General features: G+C 40.2%; 1 protein-coding gene across 1 annotated transcript in view; it reads left to right on the forward strand.

The window, feature by feature from the left end:
* The window catches only part of MTRR (5-methyltetrahydrofolate-homocysteine methyltransferase reductase), a 209,374-nt gene that overhangs the window by 151,200 nt on the left and 39,026 nt on the right, over positions 1 to 19,148 (forward strand). Inside the window, exons 11-12 of the mRNA XM_075212756.1 lie at positions 1,759 to 1,951; positions 16,739 to 16,861. Coding sequence (XP_075068857.1) covers positions 1,759 to 1,951; positions 16,739 to 16,861 — 316 coding nt within the window. The remainder of the gene's footprint in view (positions 1 to 1,758; positions 1,952 to 16,738; positions 16,862 to 19,148) is intronic.

The following is a 19,148-nucleotide window of genomic DNA, read 5'->3' on the forward strand; positions in this document are numbered from 1 at the left end:
ATTAACTCTTTCATTCCTGCTCATATCCCTCTCATCAGCTCACAAGCGAGGATCCAATTGATATAATAAAACCACATCAAATATAAATGATATACCGTATATACTCGAGTATAAGTCGACCCGAATATAAGCCGAGGCACCTAATTTTACCACAAAAAACTGGGAAAACTTATTGACTCGAGTATAAGCCTAGGGTGGGAAATGCAGCAGCTACTGGTAAATTTCTTTAATAAAAAAAACCTGTCTGCTGATCCACCTCCACTGTGTTTGCAGGAGAGACTGACACTAACATCAAATAACACTAACACTTTTTAAGACACTGTGGTACACTATTCAGAAGAGCATACAACTCCAAAACTTCAGGACAAGTCAGGCAGAGTAAACAAATACTTAGAATACCAATTTATAGGAAATAAAAATGTAACCTTCATGATCTGCACTTGTACAGAAATGTTCTAGAGCTCCATACAAGGCTGCTTATAAACAAAGGACTTCAGTACTAGTGAACAAAATGCAGATGCTGCTTAAAAATTCATACCAATGATGCTGGCTGACATGAAGAAGCCATGTGGGGAAGCGTATGTGCCTTATGTCGCAGGTCCCCATGAAAACATGTTGCTATTATCAGCGGTTTAAGGATGTCCAGGAAATAGGTAGATGTAGCTATACATTTCATTATCTACTCAGCGTTTTCAAATGTGAGCAGGAATTAGTTCGAGTTATACAAACTGCATGAGAGAGAGAGAGAGAGATCTTTTACTAACCTCTGCATTGCAAGTGCCGAGCTTCCTGTCTGTGGAACGCACATGCGTTCCACTGCGGCACTAACGGCAAGCACCAAACTCTTCTCCGTTAATATTTTCCTTCACTTTCTCTTCAGCCCTTAAGCGGGCTGAAGCTATGGAGGCAGGCACCACCCTCCTTACGGCCCTGCATTGTGGGCTTAAAGCATCACTCGAGTATAAGCCGAGGGGGGGCTTTTTCAGCACAAAAATTGTGCTGAAAAACTCGGCTTATACTCGAGTATATACGGTACTTAAATAAGATAAAACAATGTAAATATTTTCATGTTAATAAATTGGCTTCATCCAAAATAAAACATCTTTGACAACCTTCACATTATACCAGCAATCAGTGTCCATATGTTTTGCCAGCAATGCCCATACACCAGAGCTGACCAAATTATATATGTAGTGTCCCTATGCTGTAATGCCATGTAACCCCAATTCAGTCATTACTAATTCACAGGTGAGCATGTGTGCCCCACTGTGTTGCCAAAGGGTCTTATGCTTTGCAGAGGCTGCAACGAAAGAATAACTGATGCTTGGCACCATGCACTTGAAAACCAGGGAGTCACTTCCACCCAACATTCATGGAATTAGCAGCTGATAACTATCTTTATACATGCTCTTTGCATCAGCTGACCCCTAGACTTGTGCCTAGGCTACCAAAAAAGTAATCCACTTCTGCCAACATTTCTTCTTATGGGTAGTTGTAGGGCATGCTGAACTCTCTAACTTACATTGATATGATTTGAGCTGCAAAAAAACAATTCAACATCCTTGGGTGGTGCTTCTACATTTTATTTTTTTCATGTTGCTCATTAAAACAACTACAAGCTGATAAGGAAACAACCATGTGATAAAAGAGTGGTGCTCTTAAATTTAAACAAGTGACTAGGCATACTGTTTTCCTTTGTTTTGATGAATTGTGTGTTCTGTATGTATATGTAAATACATTCTTTCTTTTATTCCTTAGCTCTAACTTATTTTATACAGGGAAGCTAAGTTTTGTTTTTAATGTTGTGAAATTTGCAACATGCTCACAAAGGCCAGTACTGAGAAAAGGAGTGTGCACTGGCTGGCTAGCTGAAATTATGAATGAAACTGATGAAGAATCTAAGCCCATGACTGTTGCTGGCATTACAGATGAGATTTCCACTATCCCACAGGTAAGGTATCAAGTGAATTATTGTTTGCTAATGTCTCAAATGTCTTAAAATGTGTATAAAGGTGGTACTGGTCAGATATTTAAAGGCGCACAGTCACTGTTTTATTTTTCTTTGTACGTTTAACTATAATAAAATGCCCTATAATCGGTTACAGAATTGGATGTTAAGTTAATATTTTTCTCTTTTTTTTTTTTTTAACTTCTTTTTTTATTGGCTTTAAAAGCTTTGAATAGCAGCTATGTCTCACTAGTAATGCTGCTATTGCACTGTGCTACTCATGCAATTAGCGTTGCTTTATACAATATTGTCGGCAGCGTTTTGTAAAACATCCATTTATTTATTGTGCAGCACCATGAAACATGAGAATCCAATGATTCTGATAAAGTATTGTAAAGTTGAAAATGTTCCCGTTTATTTCCGCTTTGCAAAAAGTCAGTTCTTTTTTCTTTTTTTTTGTGAAAGGTTAACTTGCTGTACAGGTTTTAAGACTAGGGGCTAGATTTACTAAACTGCAGGTTTGAAAAAGTGGGGATGTTGCCTATAGCAACCAATCAGATTCTAGCTGTCATTTTGTAGAAGGTACTAAATAAATGAAAGCTAGAATCTGATAGGTTGCTATAGGCAACATCCCCACTTTTTCAAACCCGCAGCTTAGTAAATCTAGCCCTAGGAGTTTGTTTTGTTAGCATGCTATTGTTATGGTGGAGGAAGATTTTCAAAAAACATATAGGTTTTTTACAATTTAATTTAAAGATAGGGGTTTTCATAGCATTACACATGTCAAAATAAGGTGTATGCGGAGTGTATTCAGAGGAAAAATATTGCTGATTTCTCCTACGTCTAGATTTTCTTCTGTGAGCTGGAGAGGATTTGGCCATATTTGTGGTATTTAGTGGGGCTTGTTTGTGTTTTGGGGCTAATGGGAGGCACAGTGTACGATCATTAGACCTGGCACCGCTATCATTACAAAGTTTAATCAGTCCAAGAGATGCCAAAGGTAGCTGTTAGAGGGCCCAATTTAAACATCCCACCACCTCCATCACATCACTTAATTTATTCACTGCACTAAGCTGGAGGCAAGAAATATAAAAATGGTATGTTATAGTTGTAGCAAACTTGGCTCAGTGTCTTCTCCTTCCTTGGTGGGTACTATATGTCTCCCTCTGGCCCGCATTCCTGGCTTCAAGCTGAAGAACGAGCCAGGCCAACACAAGGGCAACCTACTGGTCAATACCTCGTAGATTTCCCCCCTGCTGGATGAGTTCATCGGCATCGCTGCTGTGATCATGGTGCTTGGAGAGATCATGTCCTGGCCCCGTGCTCCTGGTTCAGCATGACTATGGGAGCAAACACTTTGTGGTTCTCCTGCATGTCCATGCTACTGTCTTTCCGCCTGCCTGGCTGCTATTTTGGGCAGGAGATATCTGTACAGTCTACCAACAGGAGAAGATGAAAATGCTGAAAGTTACAGGGCCAAATGGACTGGTAGGTGAAGATATTAGTATCATCCAGGGGGTGTTTCGTGCCCTAGATATAGACCTCTGTATGGTAATTGGAAGTGCTTGTATAAAATTGTATACTGCCCTCTTGCAGCGATAAAGTTGTTATCAGTTCTTTAGTGATCAATGCATATTTAGGGAAAGAGCTGAATGGAGAGTTATAAATCATATTTGCAAGTAGCCACTGGGATGCTTAGTAAATTTTGGGCAGTAGAATAATTTTAAGTATGGAGCGGTTACTAACTGATAAAAGAGGTTAGAGGTGCGGAGGAGAACTCTTTATAGGGAGTTGACTGCTGAACCAGTCTACAATTTAGAGGAGCTGCTGGAGCGGAGTTTGAGAGACCCAAACTACTTTCCGAAACACAGAAAAGCTGTTGGGCATATGCAGGTAACAAGTAGACAAAATGCTGGTTCCAGGTGTGAAAAGCTGGTGGTATATGGGGCGTTGTGAAAGTAAAGATGTTGGCCATATGGGGTGGTATGTCCGGGAAAAGCTTGCGGGCATATGTGAGAATCTGTTGGGAACAGGGTGACATGAGAGTAATGCTGGGGCAATAGGGTGCAATGAGACAGTCTTGTATATATGGGGTGGCATGTGAGCGAAAAGAGTGTAGGCAAATGGAGTGGCATGTTAGGTGATGTGTGAGAAGCTGGTGGGCACGGGGTGATGTGAGAGAGAAGCTGGTGATATACACTGATCAGCACCAACATGGAAACCACTGATCATGTGAAGTGAATAACATTGATTATCTCATTACCTGTCATGGGGTGGGATGTATTAGGCAGCAAGTGAACAATCAGTTCTTGAAGTTGATGTGTTGGAAGCAGGAAAATGGCCAAGTGTAAGTATTTGTGCGACTTTGCCAAGGTCTGAATTGTGGTATTTAGACGTCTGGGTTACAGCATCTCCAAAAGGGCAGGTCTGCAGTGATTACTACCTACCAAAAGGGGTCCAAGGATGGACAACTGGTGGACCCGTGACATGGGCACCAAAGGCTCATTGATGTACAGGGGGAGCGAGGGCTAATCTGTCTGTTCCAGTCCCACAGAAGAGCTACTGTAGTCGCAGACCAGTCAAAGTGCCCATGCTGACCCCTGTCCACTGCAGAAAGCACCTACGATGGGCACGTGAGCGCCAGAACTGGACCATGGAGCAGCACAGTGGCTTAGTGGTTAGCACTGGGGTCATGAGTTTGATTCCCGACCATGGCCTTATGTGTGTTGAGTTTGTATGTTCTCCCTGTGTTTGCATGGGTTTCCTTCGAATGCTCCAGTTTCCTCCCACACTACAAAAACATATTAGTAGGTTAGTTGGCTGCTATCAAATTGACCCTAGTCTTTCAGATAGGAGAGGTACATAATATAAAGCATCTTGTAGACCCTGTTGATACCTTTTGCCCTTGGTATCTCCTCCCACAGCAGTGATTGCTATTTTCTTGCCTCTGGCTTTAAGATAAAGCACTAGGGAAATTGGCGTTGTGATGTCACACACACGCGGTGCATTCTGGGAGAATAAAAAATAGCAACTGTATCACCAGAATCAGGTAGTGAAGCGTTGTATGTGATAGGAGATCCACTTGCATGTACCAAACAACTGGAGCAAATATGGAGGAAGAGCGGTCCCAAGGAAGCAGTGGAGGGTAAACACCTACGTTATATTTATAGTAGCTCATATTTTAGGTAGTTGGTGTGCAGGCTGATATTAGTCTACAATATTGTCTTTAGGTCAGAATCTCTGGCAGTGAGAAGGTTCTGGAGAAAGTGCATAAAAAAAATAGAAAATTCTTTGTTGTGGGATTTGTGACAAAAAGTTGCCAGAAGGATTTTCTGGAAAGATTGTGTACTGAATGTAGTTCTATTGAACAGCAACAGCCTCCCTACTCATATGGAGGAAATCTTAAAATGGATGAAGATTGCATTAGCTAAAACCTTTGTTACTAAGGATGATTTACAGAAGCTGAGGTCTAAAAGGTCAAGATCAATAATTAGTGTTGCCTCAGAAGATTGAGTCTGGTGTGCAGCAGGTGGAATAAGGCATATCTGAACTATCTGATGAAGTCTCAGCTGTGTGTAAAGAAGAACTTAATTTCAGCATGGATTTGTTGGAAAATCTATTATAAGGTATTAAGCAAGGTCATGGAAATTGAGGATGTTTCAGAGGGGCAGTCTTTGCAGGAGGCATTGTTTCAGGCATCTAAAAAGAAGGGTTGCCTTTTTCCATTAAATAAGGTTATCAGCAGTATTATATCAGAAGAATGGTAGTTCCCAGATAGACGTTTTCTTAGCATGAATAGCTTTTGTAGAATATACCCTTTTTCTCCTGAGGAGACTATGGTTTGGGATACACCACTAAGGGTGGACACAGCCGTATTCAGACTGACCAAAAGAACTACAATTCCTCTTGAGGATGTAAACTCCTTCAGGGATGCTATGGCTAGAGGGATTGAAGGATGTGCAAAAAAGGTACACCTAATTTCAGGGGTAACATTAAAGCCTGTTGTGGTTAAAGCCGTGACAACCAGAGCACTATGCATCTGGGGTAATGCTTTGGAAAAATGTATATAGGATGGATTAAAGAGGATTGAACTTCAAAAGACTGTCCAAAATATGCAGTCAGCAACTGAATTTGTGTAAAGCTTCCCTGGATGCAATTAGACTAGCTTCTAGGGCCATGACTTCCTCATTTATTATAAGAAGAGCATTATGGCTACACCCATAGTTGACAGATTTAGAATCTAAGAATACCTTAATATTGCTCCCCTTTGAAGGGGATTATCTGTTTGGCCAAAAAGTAGATGTCATTTTTTGAAAAATTGTCTGAGTGGAAATTGAGGCTGTCTTCCCCAAGATACACCTACAAAAAGATTTCCCCTCAGGCATTCAGGGGAACCAAGCCCACGTTTAGAATATAGAGAAGCAAGCCTTTATAGAAAAAAGTTACACAATTTGCTATCAGCCTGGCGCTTCAAGGCAGTTTTTCGACATGGCAAGGAACTGCGAGGATCTGCAACAGTTTTTCCCCAATGATGCCAGAGATACCCGCTCAATGGGAGATGTCAGGGTAGGAGGCAGAATTATATTTTTTTTAGCAGAACAGGTTTTAACCACAACAGATGAGTGGGTATTATCTACAATACAGCAAGGTTACAGACTGGAGTTCCTATCACAACCTCCACAAGGAGTATTCCAAAGATTACTAAATCCCAGAATATGGGAAAAACAGGTGGTAATGAAGCATAATCTAAAAATGTTTTTGAATCAGGGAGTCATTTGCAAAGTTCCAGAAGCTCAAAAAGGGAAAGATTTTTATTTAAAGATTTTCATAGTACAAAAGAACAGCGGAGGCTTTCGGATAATACTAGTTTTAAGTGGCATCAACAAAGATATCAATGCCAGAAGGTTCAGGATGGAGTCAGTGAGAGAACCATCCTCAATACAATGGAGGTATGAACATTCCCATCATCAGTAGGCCTAAAGGATGCATATCTTCGCATTCCAATTTACCAAGCACATAAAAAATTCTTATATTTGCGATATTCAACCGGCACTCTCCACTTTGGACTGTCAACATCATCAAGAACTTTCACCAGAATTCTAGTTGTGGTCATGACGAAACTGAAAAAGGAGGGTATATTAGTATGGCCTTACCTAGATGACGTGCTAATACCATCAATTTTATTAGATAATGCAAAGAGAGTCACCAGGCGTGTGCTGCAGGTCCTGAAAATCCGCGACTGGATGTTAAACAAATAGCGTAATAGATAGATACAGCATAAGGGAAGGCTTTTCTGCCATCAGAAAGAAAACAAAGTTTTAAACAGGTGTTGTGTCGCTGAAGAACACCTTTGACCATGGTAGAAGACTGCCTCAGAGTATTAGGTCTTATGGCATTAGCCGTAGAGGTGGTACCATGGGCCAGACTACACATGACAAAGGACAAAAGGGTGAGACAGGATCTACAGTGGTGGTCCGTACACAGCACTCTGTAAAGCGGCAGTTCCACAGATCAAGAGCTTCTAGTCATTACAAGAGATGTGAGTTTATTTCGCTGGGGGGCCACATGAGTATAGCAGATAGCACAAGGCTAGTGATGGGAGAAAGAGCCACTGTACCTTCAATTGTAATCTAAATGAAGGCTGTGGTTGAAGTATGCATTTACTTTCAGGAACTCATTACAGGTCAGCATGTCAGAATACACTCAGGCAACCAGACAGTAGTGTCTTAGAAACATAGAATTTGACGGCAGACAAGGACTGCTTTTCTCATCTAGTCTGCCCATTTTTTAACCTATTTTTTAACCTATGGTAACCTCAAACCCTGTTTGATCCTTATGTCTATCCCAAGCATGTTTTAGATTGATCTATTGTTTTAGCCTCAACCACCTCTGATGGGAGGCTATTCCACTTATCCACTACACTTTCTGTGAAGTAGGTTTTCCTCAACTTTCCTCTGAACCTATTTACCTCCAGTTTCAGTGCATGTCCTCATGTTCTATTATTTCTCTTCCCTTGAAGAATGTTTCCCTCCTGTACCTTGTTTAAAAACCTTGATGTATTTGAAAAATTCTATCAAGTTCCCCCTTCCCCTTCACTGCTCCAAACTATACATATTAAGATATTTTAGACTTTTCCAAGTTTTGTACTGTAGCCCATGCACCATTTTAGTTGACCACCTTTGTACAGTCTCTAAAATATTTATATCCTTTTGGAGATATGGCCTCCAGAACTGAACATATAATTCTAGATGTGGCCATACCTATGACCTATAAAGTGGCATTATTAATTCTTTCTTTCTGCTACTGATTCCTCTACCTATGCAACCAAGCATCTGAATGGCCATTCTCATTGCTTTGTTACATTGCTTTCCTGCTTTTAAGTCATCTGTCCTCGCATTGTTCCCTTAAATAGAGCAACATAACTCTCAACGTTTTTAGTTGCAACAATCACACTGCCAGGATTTCATACTGTCGCCATTTATAGTAGGGATATCGGAAATATTGCCTGTCACTTTTGAAGTAAGTCTGTCTTTCCTACATGTTGCTCTTGTAGTTATCGACAATTTAGTGTCAGTATAACTGTTGTCGCCTTTCTAGTCATCGCACTGACGTACCCCACCCTATCTTTGTGCCATCTGCAAAAAGGAATACATTTCCTTCATTACCATTGGCAATGTCACCAGTAAAGATTTTAAAAAGCACTGGTCCAACTACAGATCCTTGAGGTACTCCACTGGTAACCTTTCCCTCCTGTGAACTCCATTTACTGTAGCTCTCTGTTTTCTATCCTGCAACAAAGATCTTATCATTTCATCCATCTTAGAATCCAATCCCAAGGTTTTGAGTTTATTTAACAGTCTGCAATGTGGGACAGCAGCAAAAGCCTTACTAAAATCTAGATAAGCAACATCTACTGCCCCCCCCCCCCTCCCTCAAAAGAGTCAGTAAGATTTGTTTTACCAGATCTCCACTCAGTAAATCCATGCCATTTGGGATCCTGTAAGTTACTGGATTTGAGATATTCTACAAAACTGTCTGTTTCTACCAATGCCCATGATCCCTCAAGTGCTAAAGAAAATAAGGAGAGACAGGGTAACCGTAATAGCAATACTACCCTTTTGGCTGCGCTGATCTTTGTTTCCTCAGATGTTACAGCTAGCAGTGGAGAAACTGTGGTTACCTTCAACTACAGCCAGATCTGAACTATCAAGGGCAGTGAACCATGCAAACCCAGGGTTCTGGGTATCGGCATGGCTACTGAGAGGAAACATTTGAAACGCCAAGGCTTTTCTAGTAGGGTAATCACTACGCTTTTAAATGCAAGGAAAGAGTCAACATTTAAAGCATATTATAGAATCTGGGACATTTTTTGTAAATGGTGCTCTGATTAACAGTTTTCATCAAAAGGTCCTTCCATAGATATACTATACTTGAATTTCTGGAATATTGGCTTGACAAAGGCTTGCAGTTAATACATTAAAGGTCCAAATATCTGCTCTTGGAGTATTATTACACAGACCGTTGATCGAAAATAAGTATATGATAACATTTCTGCAGGCAACAGGAGAATAAGACCCTTTTATGGCTCTCCTTTGGCTCTATGGGACTTGATTCTGGTATTGGAGACCCTGACACAATCACCATTTAAACCTTTAAAATAGATTCCCATAAAATATTTAACAATGTAGGTAATTTTCACAGTAACAATTACCTCAGCGAGGAGGATTTCAGAGCTACAAGCTCTCTGGGGAGAGGAGCCTTTTATGATTATGCATGAGGATAAGGTTGTGCTAAGAACCAATCCAAAATCCTGCCAAAACTAGTATCACAATTCCATATTCATCAAGAAATTGTTCTATCCTCTCTATGTCCAAAGCCAAAGAACTCAAAAGAAAGGAGAAAGCATTGTTTGGACTTGGTCCGTGCCATTAAAATTTATTTGAGGAGGACACAGAAATTTAGGAAAACAAAGCAGTTATTTGTTTTAATCAGCAGCAATAAAAAGGGTAGACCAACCTCAAAGACATCAGTGGCAAGATGGATAAAATCTTGCAATAGGGAGGCATACATATTAAAGAAGGTGGACGTGCCTGAAACCATAAGAGCACATTCAACAAGAGCCGTGGCAACTTCATTGACAGAGAAGGAATCTGCCTCTATGGAAGCGTTATGTAAAGCTGCAGTCTGGTCCTCCAAACATACTTTTACTAAACACTATCATATTAATGTGCAAGCTTCAGCAGATGCCAAGTTTGTAAGGAAGATGTTAAGTGTGGTAATATGACTTTTAAAAAAAAAAAAAAAAATAAGAAAGAAAAAAAAAGTGTGTATATAGCTATTATGTGCTGAAGTTGAACCCAATAAGCTTCAGTCAAATTATATGATGGAGAATGCGGCTTTGCCATCACCCCATAGTGTAATCTTCCATGAAGTAGGAAGTGAAAATGGCAGGTTATTTACTACCTGTTAAACTGGTTTCCTTTACTCCTCCTTGGCAGCCTGATGTTCTTTTTTGTTTCTAATATGAGATGAAGATAATTTTTAGCTTGGGGAAAACCGGAAGACACTGAAAGGAGGGAGGTTTTTTTTTCTCCTGCCCTAACTTTTATGCAGGGGGGGATTAACCCCATTTTGTATGCTGCCATGGAGGAGTAAAGTAAACCAGGCTGACATACATCATTTGGACGTCTGGGTGTGTGCGCTTCGTTTACCTGGGGCAGAGTGGCACCAGTATGCACTATGGGATGAAGGCAAGCCAGCTGAGGCACTGTGATGCTCTGGATCATGGCATTCATCTGGATGTTAACACGTACCACCTACCTAAACATTGTTGCAGACCAAGTACACCCCTTTCAGCAGGAAAATTGTGCCCTGCCATACTGCAAAAATTGTTCAGGAATGGTTTGAGGAACATGACAAAGAGTTCAAGGTGTTGCCTCCAAATTCCACAGATCTCAATCCGATCGAGCATCTGTGGGATGTGCTGGAAAAACAAGTCTGTCCCACGGAGACGCCATCTCTCAACTTACAGGACTTAAAAGATCTGCTGGTATCGTCTTAGTGCCAGACACCACAGGACACCTTCAGAGGTCTTCTGGAGTCCATGCCTTGATAGGGGTTCTTTAGATCACTCCGTACCAACACAGAAATGCTCCAACAATATTTTGTTTTGGAACAAGGCAGTAAAACAGGAACAATAGCTGGGAAAAGGGTCCAGTATAGGTGTTAATGTACTATATAATATGAAGTCTTTACAGTCCAGAGCTTAGATTACTTTGATCACAATATTAACTCTAAACTCTGTTCTTTCCCCAAATCCAACACAGCCTCTCTCTCAGGACAGGCTCTTCTGAACCCAATCACCGGACCCCGTATGAGCAGGCAGACCCTTATCTGTGGACCTCTTTGGATTGTTTTAGAGTCCTTCCTGACCAAACCCCCTCACTTAAGCTAGGTTTCCACTCTAATGGGATGACTCTGCAAGGCCACATTTTTTGCCATGCGGTCCATTGCATTAAACAAAAGTCAGGATAATTACAATAGCATGGTAACACGTGTGATCCACATCACATTAACTCCTTCCATGCCATGCTTTTAGTCATTTTTTACCCGACATACGACCAGAGTATTTCCGACTTTCACCATCTTGTCACTCATTACCCATCAGGCTTCATTTAAGCAATACAACAGAAAAGTCATAGCAATACAACCATCCCACAATAGGCATACTGTGTAAGAACAAAAATTCCTTTCTTCACACCATATTTAAGACTCAAGGGATTTAACCATTTTTTTTCACTTTCTCTACTAAGACTGGGAATACCTTTTTTATTCACTATGTACCCAAGTAATTTTTTTATTTTTTTTAATACAAAAAGGAAAAAACGGTTTTCAATAGTTCTTACTATACACTAAAACAATTTATTGCACACTGTCCAATTTTGTCAATATAGCGCAACACAACCTGCTGCTCACTAATGAAATAGTGTATTTTATTGAACTCCTAAGTACATACCCAGCTACCCTCTTTCTGTGCTTGAGTCAATGCACTTTTAATCTTGTTAGTTTGGTTTAGTTTGGTTTCAAGTAAGAACCCTTTCATGCATTTTTTCAAAATATAAAAATGTAAAGTGCATGCATTAATTCTAACAGGTAAATATTCCCACATTATAAAGAATAGAAATAGGTTCTGGGCGCATGGAGTGAATATATAATTTGTATTGGGATTTATTCTTTATACAATGCAAACATAAGCATGTTCCGGCCGGAACAAATACAGATAAATAAAATATTGAAATGAGCACAATGGCTTTCAATAATATTGTCACGAATCTGCAGAATATTTAGCTGGAGTAGGCAATCTATGTGTAGAGGAGGTTGCAGATGAGGCCTGATGGCCAAGGGGTTGCTCAGGAGGAGAAACTGGGACAACAGGTTGAGTTGCTTGGAGCGTATCAAAACGACCAGCAAGAGTCTGCAGACACTGTAGAAGTTGGCGTTGGGTGTTATCTTGCTGCTAAACCCGGGCTAAGGGGTGCTGTAGCATATGCTTAGCAGAAGGCTCCACCGGGGGATCAGACATCATGGCCTGTTCTTACTGTCACAAATCTACAGAATATTTAGTGGATCTCTGTTCTCTGTCAATGAATGGTACTCATTCAGGAGCACGGAGTCTAACGGGTAGGGGATTTTCACCACTGACCCCCGCAAGGAGGTATGGGCTTTGCTGCCCCTATCCCGCAGGTCGCGGTCTCCCAAATGAGAGAGACAGAGAACTGGTGGAGCTTGAAAACTACAGATTTGGTAACTCAAGGTAACGGTAAAAGAATCACTGGTACAGCAACAGTTCAAACAATCAATGAGGATGGTTTAAAATAACTGGTTTATAATTAGTAACTCAAGGTAACGGCAGGAGAATCATTGATACAGCTGAGGTTCAAACAGGGCAGATGTGGAATAGAACTTAGCTGATCCATACATGACAATTGTAACTACAGATGAGTTACTGGTTACAGCGACCGTTCAATATGCACATAATAAGAAAGGAGAACTTAGCTGATCCGTAAATGGTGATTCCAATAACAGGTGAGTTACTTGTACAGCAGCAGTCCCAGCGTAGAAGCAGCGATAGAGTTGAGATGGCTGATCTGTGAATAGCGATTCTGGTAACAGGGGAGTTTGCTTGTCACTGCAGCAGTACCAGCCTGAAAGTAGTTGTGTTGAGTTAGCTGATCCAGACAAACAAAGCAAGGCACAGCGGAGGAGATAAACCAACAGAAGCCTAATCCCATAGGAAGAGTATGTAACTCAAAGAACAGGCAATGGACCATGGGAGGTTTAAATAGCGCTCCAAAATCCTGTGCACCAATGGGAACAGGTAGGAGGTAACAAATGAGGGCAACAGGCAGCACATGCGCAGAACCAACTACAGAGGGCCTTGACACGAAGTAGTAGCCTGGATCACCGCTTCCAGGAAGGAGGTAACAACGCCGGCACTTATCTATGGGACCGGCGTGTGACAAATAGAGCATAAAAGTCCAGATTCTTGTAAGGATATATCATAAAGTGAGGTCAGGAGACCAAGGCCCTATCAAAAGTGATATGTAGCAAAAGAAGTCACGTGAATTCAATTGGAATAATAAAGGATTCAATGCTTGTAATGTAATCGGAATGAGGAGATAACTCGTGGTTCCAATTTGGTGATATCAATCCAGCTAGGCATAAATGATGTCCATATAAAATGTTGCACGTGGATGGATGTGCAAAAAGGAATCAATGGTACTACTGGTAGGCAGGGATGTGTATCAACCGTGTATAAGTTCAGATGGGTACGTGTCCATAAATGTCCAAATGCTGTGTAAGTACAGAAGATTCAATAAACTTATATTCCGGTGAAGACATGGTCCGGTCAGGGATAATGTTTTCCTCCTGTGGTTCGGGTGCTCCTTTTTCCTCCCCAGATAGCAGGTGGATGTATTCTGTATTCTCGTAACCAGAGTCTATTCGGGAGGTGGCGCATGCGCGCTCTATTCGTATGTCCACCAACTGGTACCGTCTTGCTGCTACCGTCAGTTTAGCAGGGATATAGGTTGTTCTTGGATGCTAGAGATGATTCAAAGCAACAATACTCGATCGTGCGAGTCTTGGTAGGTATGTGGTGAAAATAGAAAAGGTAATAACCCAACACGTTTCGCCCATGGTAGATACCGATGGGCTTCCTCAAAGATTGTTGTAGCCATACTGGTCATCTTTGCCAGTATTTAAAGGGTCCGGCCCATATTGCCAGATGCTGGTAATTAGATAATTGGTCAGATGTTTAACTGATGTGCAGTAATTAGTACCAGATAGATTTGAGTACTAATTAGAATATCAAAGCTTCTTAGCTATATAGTTTTTTTTATAAAGTTTCTTAGGTATGTTTGTAGAAGGAAACATAGAAAGTTATAATGGTAATGTTTATATCAGACTAATATAGTGCTAAGTGGAATAATAACAAATAAAATTAAGTAAATGGGTAATCAGGTAGCCAATATACAGAGAATGTTGCCGTGATCGTTCAACAGTATTGTACTAATCTCAGACTGGACTTAATAGTAAGTGATAAGTAAACAATATCTATACAAAGACATCAGGCGTATGTTTGCAAATAGGGCAGGTTGATGGGATAGGGGTGGAATAATGAAGGTGGGGGATATTCGGTATTGGTGCAGGGGTTCTAGGAATTCAAAAAGTAGCCCAGATCAAAATCCACATTCAAGTCCTTAGGGGTCAGGGTTTTGAGGGTAGAGATCCACCTGGCCTCCCCTTTTGAAATGAGTGCAACATAATCCTTCCCCCCCTCTCCATGGTTTATGGTCTTTGCAGATTCCCAAAAATTTGAGAGTGGATGGGTCATGGTTGTGGCACTTAAGGAAGTGGTCAGATACACTATGATTTTCGGATCAATTTCTAATATTGCGCAGATGCTCTGAAATCCTTACGTGTAATTTGCGCATTGTGTATCCAACATATTTCCCCACATGGGCACTCTAACAAGTATACAACCCCCATGGTATCGCACGTGATTTTGCCTCTAATTTTGTGGGGCTCCCCTGTGATGTTTGAATGGAAACTCATAGTGGGTTTAGTTCCCCTTTGTTTGGTGAGTCTGCAAGCTTGGCATCTAGTGCAATAAAAGAAGCCCTCACTCTTCTCTTTTAGCCAAGTTTCTTGCTGGCCCTTTCTATCTGTGGGGATACACCAACTTGGTATTGAGGGAATCAGACTTTCTGTACATCATCTTTGGATTTCTGGAAAGGATGTCCTTCAGGGAGTCATCCATCAGTAATACATGCCAGTGTTTTCGGATTATTTTCTCTAACTCCTTGTGGTTGGAGCTATATTTGGTAATGAAAGCAGATTGTAACTGTTCATTCGTATCTTTCTTGATTCTGGGTGTAAGGAGGGTTTTCCTATCTAATCTCCTCAAATGCTTTATCTATTACTTCTCTATCGTAATCTCTTTCCAAGAATCTTTCCCTTAGGGTTCTAGATTGTTCCTCATAAAGAGTGATATTAGAAAAGTTGCGTCTAATCCGGGTAAATTGCCCCTTTGGGATGTTGTTGAGCCATCTCTTAAGATGATTGCTTGAGGCTGGGATGAAAGAGTTACAGTCTACTGGTTTAAGGAAAGTTTTGGTCTGGATCTGATTCTCTACAATGAAAATGTCGAGATCCAAAAACTCCACCCTTTCTTCACTTATCTGTGTAGTAATTTTGAGATTGAGTTTGTTTGTATTGAGGTAATTAAGGAATTCTAGAAGTGTGTCCCTGGTCCCGGTCCATAGACATAGCACATCATCTATGTACCGGTACCATCCCAGGATGTATGGGATATATGGTTTGTTGTGCCAAATGGTGTGATTTTCCCAATGTTCCATGAACAGGTTCCCGTGAACCTGTTCATAGTACCCCCCATTCCCACATTATGAGCATTTGTCAAATTAGAGCAATGTGAAGCATGGGTTTTTGAACTTGAGTACTTGTAAAAGTTCAGGGATTGTTATTCCAGATTAAATGTCATGTCCCTATTGCTTTAAATATGTACATTAAGCCTTTTACACATAAGTATTTAGAACAATGGAATTTAGACTAAAGTAGCCATTTTTTTATTTTTTTTAATAAATGTGTGAAATTCAATGGGCAAATTTGAATTAATAGCAGCTTGTCTTTCTCCTCATTTTAATTAGGCTGGATTAGTGTTGACATAGGCATAATTTCATAAATTGGCTGTAAAGCAGGGATATGCTATGTATGGACATTTTAACATTTCTATGGATTCACTGGTTCTGTATTTTAAAATTTGGAGCATAAGTAAATATTTAGATTATTTTGAACCTCAGGGGGTGAATGTATGATTTAAAGCAGCAACGGTTTTAAATGCAAAACTTGCCTTTTTAAAGCCATTGTCGCTTTAAATCCCCCCTGCAAAGTCACCGATATTTGGTGACTTGCAAAATGCGCACTTTCATACATTTACCCCATGGAGTTTTTTTCAGTTCAAGCATGTCTTCAAAATAAGGATTTGCTTTCATTTGGCCAAATTGCAAAAAATCAAAAGGGAAAAAAAACCCTTAGGAACCAGATTAATGCAAAACCCAACCTTTACTGTTTGTTAGTAAATAAAATACCTTCATATACTTGCCGTATTGCTAATGAATCTTATACCTGCCATATTTTTTCAAAGTTTGATTATTCTCCAGGAGTATGCAGAATGAATAATTACATTCACATTATGTTCTATTATTTTAGATATCCATTTTGAAGCGACCATCCACTTTGTTCCATTTGCCATCTGATACATCAGTTCCTATTGTAATGATTGGATCAGGAACTGGAATTGCACCATTTATTGGGTTTTTACAGCACAGGCAAGTAGTAAAGGGAAACTATCCTTTTAAGTGCATGTTTTGACAAATAGTGTAAAAATTAATATGATTGAACATTGCTATTGTTTTAATCAACACAAACCACTTTGTACACAATACAATATATTGGTCATTTGAAGGGATAGTACAAGACTCCATGGGCGGGGCATTCAGTTGAATTCAGTTCTCACATACAATGCAGCCCATGCACTATTACCGTGAGCTGCAAGCAAAAATATGCGTTAAAATTACCGTACATTAAATTTATTTATTTTGACAAATCCATTGCGTTGTTAAAACTTATTGATTATTAGGAGCATTCGCAGCAGCAAGATCTCATCATATATTCAATATTTAGGATCCTCTGTACTCTGTCCCATTAGGAGTATTTCTGTGTTTGTTTGAACAAGACAGACTTCGCCACATGTCCCCACACACTGGCTTATATATACAGCCTAAAAATCCTTTCTTTCACATCTAGGCCCGCAGTGAAAGGAGAGAGAGAATGCGCTGCAGTGAATGCACTGTGCTCCCCTTCTCCTCTTCATCCTCCCCATCTGGTGTGCTCTGTGACTTATCTGCATTGTGTAGAGGAGATCATATGACACGGAAGCCTGTTGCACCCATTCAGACTTTATCGTTTGTTTTAGGACATAAAGCATAGAATAAGTCTGAGTGGAGGCATACAATTGGGGCCATAAGGGAAGGTTTGCTATGCCAGCACTAACCTAGAGATTTAGCGTTCCACATATTTCAATATTCTAAAGAGGAAGAAACGCATATCCTCTACAATCCTTCATAGCAGCCTTTTACTATGGGTATGCTTCTGTTTTGATTAGCTAGAGTAAAGTCAAACAAAAATGCCCAGTTAATATATAAGCCAGCTCCACTTGACCTCGACCCTCTTTTTCTGTCTCTTCAAGCTAGACAGGTGAGCTAGAGAGAAGTTTTGTTGTGTTTTTTTTTCTATAGTGCAGAGCTTACCTGGATTTCTTTCCAGTAATGTATTGCTGTGGTGTAAGCTGAAGTAGAGTTGGCGACCTGGGAACCACCGCACTGCTACCTCTGGAAGCAGTGTTGGTATATTGAAAATTTAAAAATGTGCGCCTTTGCACACTGGAAGTAGATTCTGCGCAGGGCACCAAGAAGCAGCAGTATGTACTTAGGACTGCTAGAAAAGTCTTTCTCTATTCAGTATGGCATTGTAATATAATGCAAGGAATACAGCAGCCTCATGTCGGTCAGCAAGATATTCCAAAATACTGAAGAACACCCGCACCAGGTAAGCCCCTTTTGTTAGTGGTGTTTTATTATTAGAATACTACTTAGTTTGTTAGTAAAGGATGTAGGCATTCTGGCGACGGTAAATATGTCGACAGTTATACTGTTGACCTCAAAATGATGACCGTGTAAATGTTGACAGAATCATTCTCTTGATATGTTTAAGATAATGACATTTTAGTAATGTCGACAGTCACAATGTCGACATTCAAAGGACAATGGCGGCACTACGGCCGCTGGGTTCGGCACAAAATATTTCATATTAAAAAAACACAAAGAAAAAAACACATATATAATAACTTTTGCCAGAGTAGTAAGAATAAAAATGCATTGGTAGAGAGACTTACTTAAAATATTCTCCACGAAGATATCAAAAAGTCACATCTTATGGTCCAGAGGAGGAATCCCAAGTACCATATTACTGATACAGGTCCAGAATTTTGACCACCGAAACCAGTGAATGATAAACTCTAAGCAACAGGTATGGATGAATTTGTTGGAAACTAATACAGTAGACCTAAGTCAAGTTCCCATTTAGATTTAAAGGGCAACTAACTATCAGGTGCAATATGGAAATTTAGTTTGGAGTACAGCGCAGATATAACTCTAAGTCTACCCATAGTCCGCAATAGAAGCAGATACTAGCGGCAGGGCGCTACTAAACCAAGAAGAGACTGTAATGAAAGTAAGGCAAAAAAAAGTAGTACATTTTCTCCTGGACAAACAATGTTGCAATGCAGGCGGGGGCAAATTAGTTTATTATTTTACACATAAGTTAAATACTGGCTGTTTTTTCATGTAGCAAACAAATACTTGATAGCTTTATTTTTAAGCTGAAATTTAAAGTTGATCTAGGACATTCCCTAGCCCAACTATAAATCTGTCCCCACAGTTTAAATTTACCCCGCCCCCTCCAATGCAACATGTTGTTGCCATGGTGCAAAGTTACTCTTTTTAAAAAAAAAAAAAAAAACAACTTTACTTTCCCTAATGAATCAGGCCCAGCATGTCAG

This window comes from Mixophyes fleayi, chromosome 5, assembly GCF_038048845.1.
Source record: "Mixophyes fleayi isolate aMixFle1 chromosome 5, aMixFle1.hap1, whole genome shotgun sequence".
Taxonomy (NCBI): Eukaryota; Metazoa; Chordata; class Amphibia; order Anura; family Limnodynastidae; genus Mixophyes; species Mixophyes fleayi.